This window comes from Nymphaea colorata, chromosome 5 (assembly GCF_008831285.2).
Source record: "Nymphaea colorata isolate Beijing-Zhang1983 chromosome 5, ASM883128v2, whole genome shotgun sequence".
Classification (NCBI taxonomy): Eukaryota; Viridiplantae; Streptophyta; class Magnoliopsida; order Nymphaeales; family Nymphaeaceae; genus Nymphaea; species Nymphaea colorata.
In genome coordinates, this window is record NC_045142.1 from 25661037 (window position 1) to 25680249 (window position 19213).

Here is a 19213-nt window from a genome sequence, read left to right on the forward strand (position 1 = left end):
GGCCCAGTTTGACACCCGAAACTCGGGCCAAGGCTCGGCCTGATTAAATTTAAAAATATTTTAAATATAAAATAATATATAATTAATTGTAATAAAATAATATATATATATATATATATATATATATATATTAATAACATAAATATTAAAAAAACATTATGTGGCTTACTTGGGCTTATCGGTTTAACTGGGTTGGCCCGATGCCCTTTTTTTTGGGCCCGAGTCGGGTAGAGTACCGGGTACCCGTCGGGGGCTTGGCCCAATGTCCAGCCGCATTTTTTGTAATAAGATATACTTTTTTAAGGTACTCGTACTCGAGAAGTGATCAGCTCGATCCTTGAACTGGTGCTACATAATTGCACAAAATAGGTATAAGAGTATTATTAATTAATTTTTGCCTTTTATTTTGAAACATGTAATTGTATGGATATAATTTTTATGGTCTAAAGCTTCAAATTGAGTGATATACCACTTTATTTAAATGAAATGCCAGTCACAGTGCTCATTTAGTAGGATATTTTGACATCGAAGAGTATTAAATAAAAGTACAAATAATGTAAACCAAGAAATTGCTTTTATTAGTTAAGAAACTGCCGCACTTAGAGATAAGTGGGGTCCTGAAAATTTGTATATCCTTATGAGTTATGTGCACTGGATATCAACTTCCTAATGTCTATGACATACAAATTGGAAATTCACTAAAAGCTGTTGATATTTGTTTCTATGGCAACCAGCCGGAAAGATCTAACCCATTGACGGCTTTAATTTGGATCTGATAAAAAATTAGATTGTAGTAAAATAATCAATTTATGTGTGCCTAATCTGACTTTAAGATTTATATGGTTTGAGTCCAAAACTGGATCCAGATCCGATTGATGAGATGTGATTAGGTGGGACTTGGTAAACCCTCGATCCGGCCTCAATCTGAACTTGTTTTATACTTCTATAATCCACATTCGGCCACCATACTCTTTATAGTCTAAAATATTGTTACAAAAAACGTGTTTTATTTGAAAAAAACGTGTATAAAACGTGAAAAATAAGTCAACTATATAAAACGTGAAAAAAAACACGTATAAAACGTGAAAAACAAGTCAACGGTATAAAACGTGAAAAAAACGTATTTTTTTAAAAAATGCCAAAAAACAAAAAATGCGTATAATACCCATTATATTTTTTTTTCCTTTTTTGCTGTTTTTTTATTAATTTTCATTTTTTATAATTTTTAAAATTATTAAATGTTTTAAATTTTTTAAAAATTTGTCAAAATTTTTCCTTTTTATTTTCAAGATATAAAACTTTACCGTATTATACCCGTCTTTTTCCTAGCCGTATAATATCCATACACATTTTTTGTGACAATAGTCTGAATCCCCATGATTCTCTACAATCCTAGTGGGACATCCATATATAAGCAAATAAAACTGTGGTACCAAATCCATTTGTTGTTGAAGCAGTGTGTCCCACAACTAGATGAATCTGGAATTCTTATTGGGACTCATCCAGAATATGAGCAAAAAAAACTGTGGTGCTAAATTCATTGATTGTTTGAACAGTGTGTCCCAGAAACTCTGGATTTCAGATCAGCCTCAGATCTGAGATCTGGGGCTATTAAATTCCTTTAGTTCATTTTCCTCAAATATTATCAAGGTTGAGCTGATTTGGGAGGACAATATCTTGAGCGTGCCTAAATGAAATATTCAATCAATCCATTTATTCAATCGGGTCGTCAACCTGGGCATCAGCCAGCCCGACTCAGAAAACCCCAGCTCCAGCCCCGGGCCAGGCCTAATCCAATTAAATTTAAAGATATATATTTTAATATAAAATAATATATAAATATAATTAACTACAATAAAATATTATAAGTATATATGTATAAATTAATAAAAAATTTTAAAAATAAATTATTAGACCCGAATCAGGCTTATCGGGCTCACCCGACCGGGCCCAATAATGAGTCGGACTGGCCCGGTGCCAGCCTTAGTCGTCATATAAGTCCATAAATATTTAGATGGGTCCCATTTGTTTGGGTCGTGGGAACTTCCATTAAGCTTCGAAGAAAAGGCATTGGATTCCTCTTGTTTTTGTATGTAACGGGTTTTGATACTTGGATGGGATGAAAAAGCCAGTGAAAAGGAGACGAAAGGAAAACGACTGGAAGGGGCCCACTAGATTCAACATGGGGTTGCTTGGATCAAACAAATCCAATGATGAGTTTTTGGGTCCAGTTCGTCCCCTCCACACAATTTCAAGCAATTAACTCTAATTTTGAAGAAGGGAGTCGCATAGCTGATCAGACTGGCAGACCCGTGAAAGTCTCATAGTTAATTTAATTCATGTGGTTGTTACTCCTCTAGATGGTAAATAGTCGAAGCGCGATACTCTAGTTGAGGTGTGTACAAGTCTCCACTCAAGTCTCGAAACAACCCTGTGCACCAGTAGTAGAAGGAAAGGTAGAGGAGCTTAGGAATGTTCAGAAAATGAAAAAAAAATTATGGATAATGGTTGATCATTTTACTGACGCAATTAATTGTGTCTACCGGAATCTGCCAATCTTTTATGAAATAAGATATGACAACCGATATTCATGGTTCATTTTATTTGTATTAAAGTGAACATGTTATGTAAACTACATGATTGATTTTGTAATGATTTTGGTTAATTGCAACGCAGATGGGTAGCTTTGCAAGGGTTTGGAAAGCATTAAGACATAAATTTCATGAACACTCTTACTCCGGATATTAATATTTTATATTTTGATGCATACTTCAAGCCACTATTCTTAACAAATATACGACGATGAATGCACTTCCAATGTTAGATTTGTAAAACAATGTTTAGAAATTTCACTAATTTCAATTAACATAGCATAGATAATTGAGAAACTTGTTTTGACAGAGATGCCTTTGGAACTGTTCCATGCATTCCCTGGTTTTGCGTGGAAAAGCAGCAAAAAAAAAACAAAGGTGCCTTTAGAACGGCATTTGGTGAGAAGAACATTGTGTTATCAAAACACATACTTCTTAGAACATACATTTCAAGAATACCATGTTTTCATTCTAAAAAAATATATGGTGATTATGCTTAGATTTAAGAACAATATTTGTACTTAGAACATAGTGTTTTGGGATCATATATTTTAGAAACATGGGCAACGAACATAGTTTATTGTTTCCAGACGAAAATGTAACGACAGATCTAGAAGCGAATCTTTTGGCGAAATGATATTATTGATAAGTTTACAAACACATAAGTGTTGATAGAATAACAAAAGCATGCGTAAATTTTGGGTTCGTTCCATTCAACCAATTAAATTAGATAAGAAAACACACGGTTAAATGAACTAAATCTAAACTTAAGCATGGTTCTTTTTTTTTTTGTATCATCAAAACTTTGAGTGTATTTTTTAAGAAAGTTCAAGTTAATTTATGTGGGTCAATTATATTATGGGATATCTTTAGCTTTTAAACTTAAAGATATTTCAAAATGAAAAATTTTGAAAACCATAAAGGTAAAAAAAATTGGTATTAATGACACTGATTTGTGCATTAATAAAAGGTCAGAGAGAGTGTTTCCGAATTGTTTAAAAGCTAATTTGAAGGAGGAAGGTTCTTCCTAAACCATCAACACACCCTTGGATCGTTCTCATCGTCTCCAATGACTTCGCGTCATAAACCAAGATTCATATGTGCCATTGCGTAATTGGGCAAGTCGGAATCTCGACACTCCGCCATTTATTTGGCGTCGCTTTTGCCTCTGTATTTTTAGACCTCTCACAGGCGGAGGCACAGATACTCAGTGAGCAGTAAGGCGGAGAGATGACGGAGGAGGGCGGAATTATCGGGAAGCCGCCGGCGTTGGGGAAAGAGCAGAGGCGGCAGTCTAAGGTCACCATCAAAAGCGCCGACATGAAGGAGGAGATGCAGAAGGCTGCCGTCGATCGCGCCGTGGCCGTAATGATCTCCAACCCAACTTCCACCTTCCCATTCTTCTTTCTCTTCCGCCTAAATTCTTTTCGTTTGCTTTTCTTCTACAAAATTTCGTGTTCTTGGAGTACTTTTTCCTTCCTTTTCTTAGAGGGGTTTCTGTGTAGTGGCGACGAAATACTATTCTTCTTTGCCGTCATCATCGTTTTCTTGTATCTGTTTCCAGGCGTTCGAGAAGCATAGTGTGGAAAAGGACATAGCCGCTTACATCAAGAAGGAATTCGATAGGATGTACGGGCCTACCTGGCATTGCATCGTCGGTCGCAATTTCGGTATTCTTTCTTTCTCCCTCCAATAACAGTATCATATTTGCCGGTTCTTTTGGCGAACTTTCATTGGCTCTCTTTTCCTTTTCCCTTTCTTTATTTGATTTCTTTTTGTTTCTTTTGTTTTTTCTGAGCGGAGACGTTTGGGTCTTGCATCTTGATGTACTCGGAATGATGGGGCCATCTCCTGATCATTTGTGATGTAATGTTGCTTTTCAAAGTTCTGTAGTTGGTGGATCTTGGGGGCGTTTGGTTTCTTGAATTAGTTTTGGTGAACCCAAGTTGGGAAACATATGGTTTTGGTGCATCTGTGGAGCATTTGGGAAGCACCATTGGGAAACATTTGGTTTTGGTGCTCCCAACTTGGGATCTTTCTGTTGATAGTGAATTGCTGGAGTGTCGAAATAGAATTAGGAGCTATCTTGGTATGACTCTGTTGCTCCATTTGTCACGAAGCACCAGCATTCCCTTGTACGCTGCCATTAAAAGGTCGGATAGTCTGTTGTGAAGATTGATTTGGTGAACAAAGGATTCTTTGAGTAGATGTTGGACGTCCTACATCTAATTAATGTTACTGATTATGCCTCTTCCTTTGGTGGATATACTTACCATTGACTTGTGAAGATGGTCATACTTGTTTGTCGTCCGGAAGATGTTTTCCTGCAGTGTGGTAGTTGGAGTAAACGGGGGTCAAGTCTAAAGGGGGATTCCATGTCAACAAGATTAGTAGTTCCTTCTTCAATATTTATGTCGAAAATTATATGATAGGAGATCCTAGTTAAAGTATGGCCGCCTACATGGAGGAGCGCATTATCTTAAGGCTTTCTGTTTCTTTGAATAGCAAAGATGGGGATGCAAGACCTTCTGGACGTTTGGATCTTTTGTTATATAATAAGTAAACCTCTGGCATCTTTTAGTCGACAAACTGCTTAAATATTGCTCTTATATGTTGACCGTTTCTCATCTTCGTTCCTTTTTATTATGTTCATAGCAATAATCCTAGAAAGTTTCAGTATCCTGGCGAGACGATTGAGAAATGTAAACTCACTTCGCTTGTGGGATTTGTATGAGTATCATCTTTTCCTCTCTCGGCTCATGTGTTGGAAATTCAATTTCCTGTTCTTTTGCTGCCTGCCTCTGCGCTTTTTCTTTTCCTTCCAAGATCGATTCATATTTTAATAAGAGGCCCTGCCCCTGCTTGACTCCTGCATCTTTTTTTTTTATTTTACATTGTTAGCTTGATAGGCGAGATCATCACACGCTATATGCTTGTACATTCTCTTGCTTAGTTCCAATGGCTTTTCCCATCGTTGAGGAGGTGACAGTGCCTTGCTTTTAATTGTTTGGCCAGTTCTACTCCTACCAAACTACTTCGTCCACTTATTGCTCGGTTTTGATGTAATTGGCATTCAGCAATGATTTTCTTCCTACTTCTGTGATCTATATTGCGCTTTCTTGCCATGAAGTTGTAAGAAAAGTTCTCGCGTCTATGATAAGTAGGACTACTTAGTATTTCCCAAGGTCATTCGTCTGTCATACTCCAATTTCCTGTTCGATAAATTCACTAAGGAGACTGTAATTCGGAACTTGTCAACTTACTGATATCTCCTTCCTTTTTCTAGTTTAAAATTTCAATGATTCCTATGCACGGTTGTTTGGTACACCTGTCTTCCCATGATTCCTGACCGCTACAGTTCTAAAATAGAGATGATGCCTTGTACCTGATCTGATACCTCTTCTTTTAAAAAGTTGAATCAGGAAGATAAAAATAACAAGAATCTCTTGTAAACGATATTTTTTTTTATTGATGTTTTCTTTATTGAGATTGGTACCTTCATCGGATCGCTGGTCGAACGCATGAGAACCACTAATTTTCCGCAATGACTGCCAACATTGTCGATGTTGAAATAGGGAACCAACATCATAGCATTTTGAACTTTTTTCTGCAGCATAACGTCTGACAATTTTCTCGCCATGTTCTGTGCAGGGTCCTTTGTAACTCATGAAACAAACCATTTTGTGTATTTCTACTTGGATGAGAAAGCAGTCTTACTGTTCAAGTCTGGATGACGAAGCTGCAGCCTCGGTTTTAACGATATCAATGATGTTGGTGTGTTAGCGTTGATTGCTGTGATGATGATCACTGTAATGGGTACCTTAAAAGATTGATGCTGATCTTGCTTAGTGATAGAGTCAGTGCCCATTAATTCATGTAATTTTGCAATGTAAGAATGCGGACAGGATATTACTATGAAACCTGTACATTTCTGATATTTCATTTGTGTGTTAGTTTGCTTCCTAGCAAGATGGTGGCATTACAATGAACTGCTCACCATGTTTACAGTAACAAAAGGATGAATCTGTTTTGAAAAGTTAGAAGCGGATATCAATCACAATAAAGCTAGAATTCAAGCTTCAATTGTCTATGAGTCGGATATGAATTATAATCTCCAAAAGAACAAAAACTTTGGAGGTGGGTTCCTCACATTCAGTCGTTAGCATGCCATATCCGGTCCTCCTCCTTTACGTGCATGAATATTTTCTCGATTCTTGCTCATTGCCGCTTAAATTCTACCATCAGTAATAACTTTCTCATGCTTCATTCAATTATAGATCCAAAATTTTGTGCGTTACCTGCGTCAAAACACTTTTTCAACACAAAGTTAAAAATTTGTATTTTGTTAAAACAATAAATTTTCTTATCGTACTTGAAATATCATCCGTGGATAACTTTCATCAGTAAGCACTTTAAAATGACTTGAAAATGATTACTTTTTAACAACATCAAATTCACATCAAATTCAAGTACTCGAGCTTTAATCGACTGAAACGACTCATGGTGCCAAGCTCGGGTCAAGTTATGACGCGCTGGATCCCGCTACCGAGCTCAGGCCGAAGACCGGCTCTGGGCAGCCCTAATTTCCAGTAGGACCCTTGATAGTCGGACCCAGGTCGGTTACACGGCCCGAGTCCCGACCTCGTGCAGAGTTCTTTTTGTGGTTACCTCGATTGAATCTGTAAATGAAGGTCTAATAGTGTACGAGGACATATATTTGAAATTTTCTTAATTCCGGAAATACGTGGCTCCAATATACTGGCGGCTTGTTCTTTAAGTGTTTTACCCAATTTCGTGAAGAAATGCGATCTTCATGTTTGCTGCTTGAGGACGACGCTGTGAAGAATCCTCCGTTCGCCTCCCCTGTAGACGATCCTCTTGCGCATTAGCTCTTTTTCCTCCCCTGCGGTACTGACGCTTCAGAAGTCTTTCCTGCAATCTCAATCGAAGTGGGTTTTTCGAGAATGTTTAAGAAGTAAGCTCTTTGCCTTCTCCATTCTAGGTTTCGTCGTCTCTTTTTCGTTGTCTTCTGTGAATTGATGGGGCCATCTTCCGCTCATTCTCCTGAACGAGCGTGGCAGGTCCGACTCCTTTTGATGATTTTGATGGTGGCGTTCGTTTCCTGAATTCGTTAATGACCGTTCTGAACCTTCTGTTCTGTTGTTGCTCTTGAATCCCGTTTGTAGTGCCCATTGTTGGTCTTGGAGATGGGCATTGAGTTCATGATTCACTTCTTGGGTCTTTGTTGTGTGTGTGTGTGCCTTTTTTTTTATGTTGAAATGAATACGAACCGGCATTGCTTCTTTAGATGTCATCGGTTTGTTGGCGGGATTTGACTCGAGAAAGTCTGCAAGAGTCAGTGGAAGAAACGACTGAAAGGAAAAGTTTCATTACTTGATAGAAGAGAAGCAATGGAAGGCGGTATGAAGGATAACTGTAAGCCGAACCAAGTTGTTATTCTAGGTAAAGAAGGAATGGAGAAACAGGACCCATATGATCGGCTTACTGTAGCTTAGATGAAGACGATCGATGAACTTATATGGTGGACTTCATGTAGTTGTAATAAGGATGGTCGACGATTTATATTCGTAAGATTGATGAGTCCATGCTACAGAACTCGTTCCACTTGTATGGTACGAGTGACTTATGATCGTCACCAAGAGGAGGGAATGTCGGAAATTTGAAACCGGAAGTAGAATACCTGCCCCAATATCGGAGCTGGATGTACGCCTGGTGGGTAGGGGGGCTTGTGAATTTCGCCGGATTGATGGGACATCAAACGTTGAAATTTCGAAAGGGGCATTTGTAGTTGCGATCTGCGTTTACTCTGTTGCGTGCAGTGGACCTCGATGGCTTTATCTACTTGAAGCCAGCCAAGGTATGCCGGTAAGAGGGGTTGATGGTGGTGGTGGGAAAAGAGAAGGCCTATCTACTCACACTTTTGAACTAATTAAAAACCGAAACAGGAATTCAAGGAAAAGAGGATTTGTGAATCGAATCAAGCTGGAGATGAAATCTTTAACTAAACAAATGAGCAACTTTGTTTCCAACTCTTAGGAAAATGCGCTTTGAATGAGGCTATCATCATTTTATCATAGAACGTGGTTGGTCAATCTTTGTATGGTATGCATACTTTGCAGTTTGAGGTTATTAAGTTTATGTAGCCATACAATGACTGAAAGGTTATTTTCTAAGTGAATATTTCATAACTATGTTGCTAGTTTGGCAGCTATTTATACTAAATTGCGAGAGGAGGAGACTAGCTGTATGACATCTGCGCTTAGTTTGTTCTGAATGGAGTTGGGGCATAAGTATTCTAGTTTCCTCCATAATGCATCTGGAAGCCTAGTTAGTGACAAATAGTAAAAGAGAAAAAAAAACCCTTATCTTTTTCTCTTTTTAAGTTTTGCCCTACGAGTCTCGTTCTTGAAAAGCCCCGCAGGCTTTTTCTTGCAATGCTTCCCATACAAATTTCTCATTCAATTAATAATCTTCATAACTGAGAAACGTACGACATAGTTGCACTGACTATGTTATTGCTTGCTCGTTTTGATCATGGGATGGCTTACAAGGGGTACTTGCTAAACTTTCAGGATGATTCTATTCTTCACTAAGTGCCATCTGAAGTTTTATGTGTGCATTACTTAAAGTGTACCTAGTTTTTTGTTTAGGTCCACAAGGAACTTATTTTCCCCAAATGCAGTGCACCAGCAAATGTATACGTGTTGCACTCTATCGATCTTGTACATAAGATCATCCATACAGTTTATTCTGTCCATAGGTAGAAAATAAGGACGTTATAATATGTCTAGCATGTATTCGGACTGTCTCTTTATTATGAATTTCAGAGTGCTTTTTCTTGTTGTCTATTATTATTGTTTTTAATTGTGTTAAACTTAACAGGTTTACAGCAGAAGATGTTTCTTCACAAAATCAAGTAAAGGCATCTGTGCAACGCAAGATCCGCCAAAGTATTGCCGATGAGGTATTATATTTTTCTTGTTACACACTTTACTCAGTGTAGCATAAAGAAATCAATTAGTTCACAAAAATGGAACCTCAGTTTCAGCAATTTCACCTTATGCTATTACCTTTGCTCAATTTCCAGTATCCAGGTCTTGAACCAGTGTTGGATGACTTGCTTCCAAAGAAGTCACCCCTCATAGTTGTGAAATGGTATGTCCATTTATTTTGTTCATATATTTTTTTGCTATATGATTTTTAAGTGTTATGTTTGTCAAAAATTACTGAGCAGACCAAAATCCTACTATAAAAACCAATATTTTTGGGATTTAGAGCTTGGATGATTACCATCTTAAAAAATCTTACGGGGAAAAGAAAGCGAAAGAAAATACAATGAAGGTATAAATTCAGAAACAGAATCACGAAGCTGAACCATTAAAAGAGCTAATATTTTTTTTGTTAACTTTGATAATATTTTTCTAGGATTTAATTTCTGAATGCATATGCATGATCATAAGAGCCAAATGCATAGAATGATAAGCAATGAAGAAGCCTAATCATCTCATATGACTGCATAATTGGCATGGTGCCCAGTGCTCACCATGTGTTAGGAAAAGTAACCTACCTCTTTTGTATTATGGTAGCTTGCAGTTCAGAAGCTTAGCTCTTCCTTATGTTTTTATGCTTATTTATTGTTATAGCTCCAATTCGTGAGAAAAATACCGGATATTTGATACTTTAAGTGAATAAATTTGTTAGGTTCTCAGGCCAGCTCTAACTTTTTACATACAAAAGCCGTTATGTATATATTTCTATAGTCTTCACGTGAACCTACTGCTTCTAATTCAATTTTTGTTTTATCTTTCTAGTCAAAATCATCTGAATTTGGTTTTGGTGAACAATGTGCCTTTGTTCTTCAATATTCGGGATGGACCTTATATGCCAACGCTTCGCCTTCTTCACCAATGTAAAGTATATCTACAGTTTCTCTTATCTTTTATTCTTTTGGAACTAAGGATATGACTTTCTAATTCTCTTCCTCTTATGAATAAGTGATTGCTTAGCGAATTCTGCTTTACTCCTCCTGTTAGTATTTTTCTGGGAAGTAGAGAAGCTTGCACAGAACTTTGGATTTCCTAATATTTATGGTCTAGGCTCTTTCTTCTAATTTGTTGCCATTGTTCTTGTAGATCCGGATGTGATGAAAAAATTTCAAGTGGACAGGGGTGCAATCAAGTTCGTTCTTGCTGGTGCAAACATAATGTGTCCTGGTCTTACTTCCCCTGGTGGTGTTTTGGATGATGAAGTGCTGGAAGAAACTCCTGTGGTATGGAATTCATTGTCTTCTCTGTAGGGCTTGGTGTAGGAATAGCCCTGACTGTCACTACTTTGGTCTAGATTGGTATCTCAAAAGTTGTTTGCAGATTTGTTTGGATGCTGATATTCAATACATTCAAGCCAAGTTATATTCTATGATATTTGACTTGGATGTTTAAATGTTTCCCAGGCTATAATGGCGGAAGGAAAGCAACATGCACTTGCAATTGGTTTTACAAAAATGGCAGCAAAGGACATGTAAGTTCTACTGATAACCACATGGATTTTTTTGCAATCCTGAACAAGAGGGGTCATGCAGTTCCCCGTGGTCACTTTGGTACTAAACTGGTACCGTGTCTCATGCAATGAAGTTATAACTGATAAGCACACTATGATTACCTTTCTTGATAAGGACCAAACAGTTTCCCTGCTTGCCTTCTGTAGATGCATGAGTACTGAGGACTCTGTAGGTTTCATTCATTGTGGTTCTGTGTCTTCTGACCATGGCGTTTATTGAAATCATGCTCCGGTGCTGTTTATATATACTCAAAGTTCAGTGCTTGGATTTTGGAAAGATAATTCCTGCTTCCATGTGTTTATAAGAAGCTGAACTTTTGGACTGTTTTTTCAAAAAATGTACGTTTATGTAAACCATCTTTGAAGCCTTGTTGCACCAACAGAATGTTATATGATGATCAACAAAAGTTATTGAAGTCCACAAAATCACTCAATTTGATGCTTCATGGTTATGATATTGGTTTTGGGTGATCTGTTTTTGAGCAATGAGCATCCATCAAATGAAGTAGTAATATTGAAGCTAAATGTCTGGATACGCTCAGTCATGCCGGGATAGCTGGCTTTACTTTTACCTAGTTTCCACCTTATATTTCACTGCTATTGAGATAGCATCAACTTGTGTAGGTTTTGACAGTTCAGGGTTTACATATCTACGTAGCTTGGCGTTCATAACTGAGGCGCGTGGCTGCCTTTTGAATTCAAGTTATTTATCACAGTCCTTGTCATTGTGGATACTTGTTTACCATTACTGAAGAGCTTCATTTTAGAACTTCCTCTAAAAAATTTGTTCTGCTTGTTGATATATCATAGTCTTTTGTGATTAGCATCTAATGATGTTTTTTTTTTTAAAATGTTGCAGAAGAGCTGTAAACAAAGGTATTGGTGTGGATAACATGCACTATTTGAATGATGGACTTTGGAAGGTAATTAATCGAATCCATGTTTCTCTTACAGTTGTTGGTTTATGTACTCTTTCAAAGGTAATAGTTGTACTAGCAACTACAACCTGCATGATGGAGTTGATATTTGCAGAATGCATTTTCATTTGTTTTGTGTTTCATTGTGAAGCACGATATTTTAACTTCAGCTTGATGTGGGTTCTTGTACAGATGGAACGACTAGACTAAGGTGATTGAGCCAATCAATATTATTGATGAATGAAGTGATTGAGTGGTAAGATACCGTTGGTTGTTCTCTTTCAAAAGTAAATGCTTTCCTTGTCTTTTGTAATTTACAAATGCAAAATATTTATGTAACACAATATCAAGAGGCATCTTGTTGACATGAATAAGCACTTTTTCTTATATGAAAGATATACAAAGGCTGTAGACTCATTCCATCTCCGGCTTGACAAACAAGCTGGACTCTCTCTCTCTCTCTCTCTCAGAGGCTTGTATTTCACTTCTTATGTCCAGCAGTGTCAGGAAACTTTTTGTCTCATATTTCTATTGTTGCAAGTATATTTTTCAAATCTGCTTCACAATGAATGCATGTACACATGAATTCGGTGGTTGGAGCCGAAATGATGAGATTATCTACAGCCGTTCTAGTGAATCCTTTTGCTATTGAGAAGATTTGAATGCAACATATTGAGGTGCTTCTCCTTCCAAATGGCATATGTCAAAATGGTGGGTCTTTTTTCTTCACCTGATCTAGACCTGCTACATTAGATATTATCTGAGCCAGTCGCGAGGCGTGGCACCTTAAAAACTCATGTCTACCACACCTTCCCCTGAGGAAGCTGTAGCCTTTTCCTAGTACAGGGAATGCCTATGATGGGTTTTCAACAAGAGATATTTGGATGTATCTGCCTCTTTCCTACTTCTGTAGTATGTCGGTGCCCCTTGAAGCCCCAGACTCACTGATGTAAGGAATCCATAGTAAGTTCGATCTAGTTTGAAGTTTGTGATTCTAGCTAAGTTCTATAACTTCTATTGTATCTCAGTCCGGCTCTCCATGTCTATAGCTCTAATGGATCTGATCCTTTTGTGTCCCTACTCCCTAATGTTAGAACTTAGAACCACTGGAGTTTGTAAGGTTATACTTCCTTCCATATAAATTTTGTAAAGTGGTCTCCGTAATGTGTCTTATAATGTTTTCCAGAGTGATGTTTAATTTGCTAATCTGTTATTCAGTCTTTAACTGCTTGTTGGAGCAGCAATTATCCGAGATAAAGGTTCAATGGTTCACACTATATAACGGTAGTTTTGATGGTAAACAATGCAAAATTGGGAGAAATTGTTCATCCTAACTGCTTGTGCATTTATGTGAAACATATGCCCCAGTCGATGTTTCTGATGATTTATTGCAAGGTGCGCTATGTTGTTGTTCCAGACGATCCTGCAATGTACAGTTATACTTTGTGTCTGTTTCTTTCAAAATGCACAGATTCTGGCCAGCAATACAGGTTTGTTTATGCTGCCTTGGAGATGCTTGCAACAGGAATTATTTCAATTATCAAATCTGTTTGAAAATAAAAACTACAGCTGATATTTAAGAACATAAGATCTTTCATGTTCTTGAAGCTTTTGTCCGCTTCATATTGTAAAAGACACTTGATTCATACATTAGGAGATTCTTGACATGGCACTGAACTAAGTGGCTCACCTTGGTTGTCTAGGCTAGAAACATGCACAGATGCAGGGTGTAGCAGGCAGCTCGGCTCTGTTCTAAGTCCAGCTCACCTTGATGGAGGGACTTGGTTGCGCAGCCGAAGTGTTTAAGCAAGTCGAAAGAGTACGAGAGCCTGGTCACTGCATAGAGCACAGACATAATAAACTCGCCCAGTCCCAGCCAGTCGCCCACCACCATGACCTTAGACAAGGGTCTCATGTGGAATGCTGAACCTGTCTACTCACACACGCACACACACTCTATATCTCTCTCTTTGGAAAAGAGTGTCAATCAATGTCTGTCAGTTTCACATTTCCTGTTTTTCCAGATCGATGTCAGTCGTTGTACATACATGTTTAGAGGGTCTTTTGCCCCTCTGGCTCCACATCTGATCGTGGAATTGGGTATTCTATGGCATTCCCGCAAGGCTGGGTGTCGGGGGCCGCCGGTGGGTACCTAGTACCCAGTCCAACTCGGGTCAAAGCCCGAAAAAAGGGGCACTGGGCTGACCGATTCTAAACACGGTTCAGTTGGGCACGATAATGTTTATTTATTTATTTTATTAATTTATATATAAATATAATATTTTATTATGATTAATTATATTTATATATTATTTTATATACTTTTTAAATTTAATGGGCCAGGCCCAAGTTTCGGGTGTCGGTCCGCTCCTTATCGGGCTGGGCCGGGCCAGTCCTATGCCCAGGCTTGCCTTCACGGAGGGTAATGGTAGCCTAAAGTTATGCAAGATAATGGAGATGGGTAAGCTGTTTTTTTTCAAGGGAACCAACCATGTGATCACCTCGTCCAGGTTGGTGTTGCGTTTGTTTCTCACCTGGTGAAAACCAAGGATGAAATGATTTAAGACGGAATCTTATTGGAAGAGACTTCACCAAGCAGGAACAAGCATTTCTAGATAGAAAATGCAAAAAATTCTTCGTTACTAAGTTGTTGAAATCAAGTTTCCTTGGTGTCAGTAAATTGGGACCGTAAAAAGAAATGAAGGAAAAATGCTTTTGCATGCAAGTTAATGTGTCCCCACAAACATATATGCTTGAAAAGCTATATGCTTTAAGCCTCATGAATGCGACGAAAGGACTGGCATGTTTTATGAATCTGATGAAAGGACTGGCATGTTTTAAGTAATAAAATATGTGGCTCAGGTTCAAGGTCGTGGCAGAGTTGAGCCGTCCTTGGTTGTCACGTTGGCAATCATGGTTTTATTCGTATGAGCAGATAAGGAAGTGTGGACCAAGGACACTAGATTTTAGTCCTTCTCCCATGAGTTTTTCAGGTCTGGACTCTAAATTTCCTTCATAGTTCATTTGATTCCACATCCTCGTGTCCAAAAACCAAGCTGAATCAGCCAACTGGAAACTGAACCGGTGACAAATCAGCTTGATTTGTCGTCCAACAAGTTCATTTTTAATTATTTTAAAATATATTTGTCATCTATTGTTCATTTTTAATTATTTTACAATTTTTTTTGTTTTCCATTAATTTTTTAAAGTGAATTTACTAATATTTTTTTCTATCGATTCAAGCTCCACCGCCGAGTCAGCCCATTTACTGAATCTAATCCTTGGTCAACTCAACTTTTGATTGTCACACAATGGTACGTCTAAAAACTCTATCAAATTTGACAAGCGTGCAGTCTTTTCATTGTCATCGTTGTCGGTGTGAGCTTAGTTCTGGTCCTCAGGTTGTTGGGTCCATCAGTCAGATTCAGGCTATGGACATGTACGACTCAGAAACAGCATGCTTACTGAACCAACTTGTGCTAAAGTCTTCCAAGCTGCTTAGTGCGTTTCTCTAAAGCAGTCTAATCTAGCTGCCATTATGGAAACGTAGGAAAACAAAAGACTTCATAAGAAGAAAGCCAATTCATCTTTTTCGCAATACATTATTACAGCAGCTACCAAAATTGAACTATGATGAAGGTGAATTTGTACATGTCTTGAGGCAACACACTGCATACACAGAGACACGAGGGCGCTCGTAATGCACCAAAAGATCCATGTGGAAGAGGCCAGAAAACCAAGTTCTCCAACTAATCTATCCACGTACAAGAAAGTCTCTGCTCCCCCTTCATTTTTCATCTCTTGTCTTTACACTTCGGTATGGTCTTCCTTGGAGAAGTCGGTATCAGCTTTTGACGTATCATCCCTGTTTTCACAAGCATCTGTCCCTACTAAAAGCTTAGCCTTGAGGGCCTCTTCCTCCCAATTGGTATTCCAGATCACAGTGAAAGCCATGAGAGCAGCAGCGATTTGTGCTCCAAGGAGACCATAGCAGAGGCCCAAGAACCCAAACTGGAAGGTGAAGGCCATAATTAAGGCAATGGGAGAACCTACAAGGTAGAAGGAAATTAGATTGATCCTAGCACCAGTGTTGGGTCTGGCACTGCCTCTAAGCACGCCACATCCTGTAGTTTGTGGACAATTGCCCAATTCACATAAGCCAATTACAGGCAGAACTTGCATGGTAAGCTTCAAAATCTCTTCATCTGTACTGAAAGCTTGTCCCCACAGCCTTCTTCCTACTATGGTCCAAACCAGACCTACCAGTGATATCCCGAAGGCCAGCACCATGGCCACAAGTGCAGCCAGGTGTGCCTGACTTGGCTTTCTAGATCCTAGCTCGGTGCCAACTCGAGTTGAGACCGATGCACTGAGTGCTACCGGAAATGCATACAGCAAAGATGTTGTTTGTATGACTATGGCTGCAACTGCGACTGTTACATGTGGGTCAGGAAGGTAGCCAGCTGAAAGTGTCATGAACTCATACCACCACCACTCCAAGCAAACACCTACACAACTTGGCAGTGCAAGACGCAGCAATGTTATCCAATGACCATTGTTGTCACCTTTAGAGATGAGGTCCTGCCATGACATTTTCAGATGATCAGTTTTAATGAATGTATGAAGCGACCAAAGAAACCAAAGACGAATGCAGGGCATCATCAAAATGATCTTTTATAGTTGTAACTTGTTACTAACTGGAGTTTTTTTGTTTTCCTCAGTAGCTTTTACCACATAAAGGATTGAAATATGATATTCATGGAACTAACGGATAAATTTGTGGACCTGAAAGGTCATAAGTGAATTGAGGACTTTATTAGAAATTTAGCAGCACTGCTTGATCAAAATATTAGAATATGCATAGTGATATATTTTAAATAAGATGTGCCTGTTCCTGTCCTCTTATTCTGTTTGTCCTCACAAGCTCTGAATGTCTACTGGACTACAAATTACGCTGGAGCAATAAAAAAAAGAAGTGACAAGTAACGACATTGGTGTGAAAGCTTGTGATTGAGACAGCCTGGGCAAAACTGAGCATGTCTACCAGAAAAAATACAATTATCTGGAAAAATGGAATTGCAAAATCCTGCATGTTCTGACAGAAGTTCAACACAGATTCTTCTTCCTGACACAGATCCAAAGTGATCGGTTCCTTTTTTGTACTAGATTCTTCATCGAGAATATTTTATCCTATCAACTCTTAATTTAAAGGTGTTCTATCAAATTGGTCCTGCATCTATTTTCGAAGAGTCAGAATTTTGGCATTAAGCAGTACCTGTTTGCATCCAGTTGGTGGACAGGAGCCAGTGTAGAGCATGTACATGAGAAGAAAAATGAGTGTGTTCAAGTTGGTGCAACAGGATGCAATGGCGATCCCAGGGATGCCTAGTTTGAGTACAAAAGCAAGCAAGAAGGTCAGGGGAACGTGAAAAATGACAGCAATGGTGGTGCTCCACATAAGAGGAGCAGTATTTCCTCTGCATCTAAGATATATACGAAGCGGATGGAGAAAGCTGTTGATGATAAGATCAGGTAGGGCAAAGACAGAATAAAGGCTAGCCATCTTTGTGATAGAAGGATCTTGCCTAAAATAGACCAAGACGGGTTGCAGGTTAAGCCATAAAAGTGATACAGGCAATGAAGTAAAGAGTAGCAGGAGAATTGTGCGTCGAAGACTGAGATGAACAAGATTAAGATTTTGAGAACCAAAGGCTTGGCTGCAAATGGGTTCCATGCCCAAGGCTAAGCCACTGAGAAGTGAGTAGCCAGTGATGTTTGTAAACCCAATGGCAAGTGCACCACCAGCTAGCTCAAGGCTGCCAAGTTTGCCCATGCACAGGACAGAGGTCATGGATCTCAGATATGTTATGAGATGCATGGTGGTGAGGGGGATAAAGATCTCCTTTAGTTGCTTTGCCTCCTCCACGATCTGCATGAAGTTTAGAACAGATTAGAGCAGACGTTGTCAGTTATACAAAGAACAGAAGAAACATTAAGATGATGCATAACTCCTGATCTTTTGAGTTGAAATAGCAAGGAGGGGATTTCTTCATACCTGTTTCATTGATGGTTGCTTTGGACTATGGGGATTATCAGTAGGTGCCATAATTGTGTCCCAAAGTTGTGTGTGTATGAGAGCGAGAGAGAGGTGTTGAACTCATAAATGCGAGTAAGGGGATTTATATAGTGCATGGGCAGAGGGTAGATTCTACGTGCGGAGGCCGCTATTGATGTTCTATTTTCTCAAGGAGATGAGGTTAAATCATTTTGTCAGTTAAAGGAACCCAGTGAATCTGCAGTACTCTCTGTTGTAGCTTTGGTCCCGGCAGGTTGAGAGAAACCGATGTCATTTCACTTTAATTAAAAAGGTAGAGAGTTACGGGATTGGGACGTTTGGATGACCACCACGTCATAAACTATCCGATTTTATTTTCTCTGTGGACTCCGAGGTGTCCCGTACCATAATTCACAAGAGAAGGAGAGAGCAAAAAAAAAGTTTCTACTTATATTACTTTCGAATCTGAACTCCATGTGCTTCTGCTATTTCATGCTTGTAAACCCCTTAAATTTACGAACTTTCCATATCGTTTATCTGCAAAGAACATATCATATATGACAGTGTAATCATATACTCACATGACAAGTTACATGTATGATTACACTGTCATATATGATATGTTCTTTGCAGATAAACGATATAGAAAGTTCGTAAATTTAAGGGGTTTACGAGCATGAAATAGCAGAAGCACATGGAGTTCAGATTAATATAAGTAGAAACTTTTTTTTTGCTCTCTCCCTCTCTTGTGAATTATGGTACGGGACACCTCGGAGTCCACAGAGAAAATAAAATCGGAAAGTTTTTGACGTGGTGGTCATCCAAACGTCCCAATCCCGAAACACTCTACCTTTTTAATTAAAGTGAAACGACATCGGTTTCTCTCAACCTGCCGGGACCAAAGCTACAACAGAGAGTACTGCAGATTCACTGGGTTCCTTTTAACTGACAAAATGATTTAACCTCATCTCCTTGATTTGCATATGAACAATACAGAAAGTTCATAAGCTTAAGGGGTTTACAAGCATGAAATAGCAAAAGCACATGGAGTTCAAATTCTAGAAGTAATGTAA

The 19213-nt window shown here is 38.6% G+C and overlaps 3 protein-coding genes across 5 annotated transcripts in view; 2 read left to right on the top strand and 1 right to left on the bottom strand.

Annotated features, from left to right (window-relative positions):
* Positions 1 to 3627: 3627 nt before the first annotated feature.
* On the top strand, positions 3628 to 6533 carry LOC116254084 (uncharacterized). The gene is made up of 3 exons (XM_031629160.2): positions 3628 to 3956; positions 4156 to 4261; positions 6243 to 6533. The coding sequence occupies exons 1-3, from the start codon at positions 3822 to 3824 to the stop codon at positions 6323 to 6325; spliced, it is 324 nt and encodes a 107-aa protein (XP_031485020.1). The 5' UTR covers positions 3628 to 3821; the 3' UTR covers positions 6326 to 6533.
* Positions 6534 to 7398: 865 nt separating this feature from the next.
* LOC116253912 (uncharacterized) lies at positions 7399 to 12502 on the top strand. The gene is made up of 8 exons (XM_031628904.2): positions 7399 to 7566; positions 9495 to 9576; positions 9700 to 9767; positions 10424 to 10521; positions 10745 to 10881; positions 11062 to 11129; positions 12028 to 12091; positions 12278 to 12502. The coding sequence occupies exons 1-8, from the start codon at positions 7556 to 7558 to the stop codon at positions 12293 to 12295; spliced, it is 546 nt and encodes a 181-aa protein (XP_031484764.1). The 5' UTR covers positions 7399 to 7555; the 3' UTR covers positions 12296 to 12502.
* Positions 12503 to 15632: 3130 nt separating this feature from the next.
* LOC116253907 (protein DETOXIFICATION 55) overlaps positions 15633 to 19213 on the bottom strand; it is a 41133-nt gene continuing 37552 nt past the window's right edge. Inside the window, exons 1-3 of one of the 3 annotated variants that reach the window (XM_031628900.1) lie at positions 18141 to 18301; positions 17361 to 18014; positions 15633 to 16666 (exon numbers count right to left, since the gene is read on the bottom strand). In XM_031628900.1, the coding sequence (XP_031484760.1) occupies positions 15893 to 16666; positions 17361 to 18014; positions 18141 to 18191 (1479 nt within the window). In that variant the 5' untranslated portion in view covers positions 18192 to 18301 and the 3' untranslated portion in view covers positions 15633 to 15892. Of the gene's footprint in view, positions 16667 to 17360; positions 18015 to 18140; positions 18302 to 19213 lie in introns of those variants that run through there. The other 2 variants (XM_050077962.1, XM_050077963.1) reach the window with 2 other exon arrangements.

Bases quoted from the DNA above. Each gene is read 5' to 3' on its own strand.
- LOC116254084 (XM_031629160.2), top strand. From the start codon at position 3,822: ATGACGGAGGAGGGCGGAATTATCGGGAAGCCGCCGGCGTTGGGGAAA. The intron at 3,957-4,155 runs GTAATGATCTCC...ATCTGTTTCCAG, and splicing joins CCGTCGATCGCGCCGTGGCC to GCGTTCGAGAAGCATAGTGT. The intron at 4,262-6,242 runs GTATTCTTTCTT...TGTTCTGTGCAG, and splicing joins CATCGTCGGTCGCAATTTCG to GGTCCTTTGTAACTCATGAA.
- LOC116253912 (XM_031628904.2), top strand. The intron at 9,577-9,699 runs GTATTATATTTT...CTCAATTTCCAG, and splicing joins GCCAAAGTATTGCCGATGAG to TATCCAGGTCTTGAACCAGT. The intron at 10,882-11,061 runs GTATGGAATTCA...AATGTTTCCCAG, and splicing joins TGCTGGAAGAAACTCCTGTG to GCTATAATGGCGGAAGGAAA.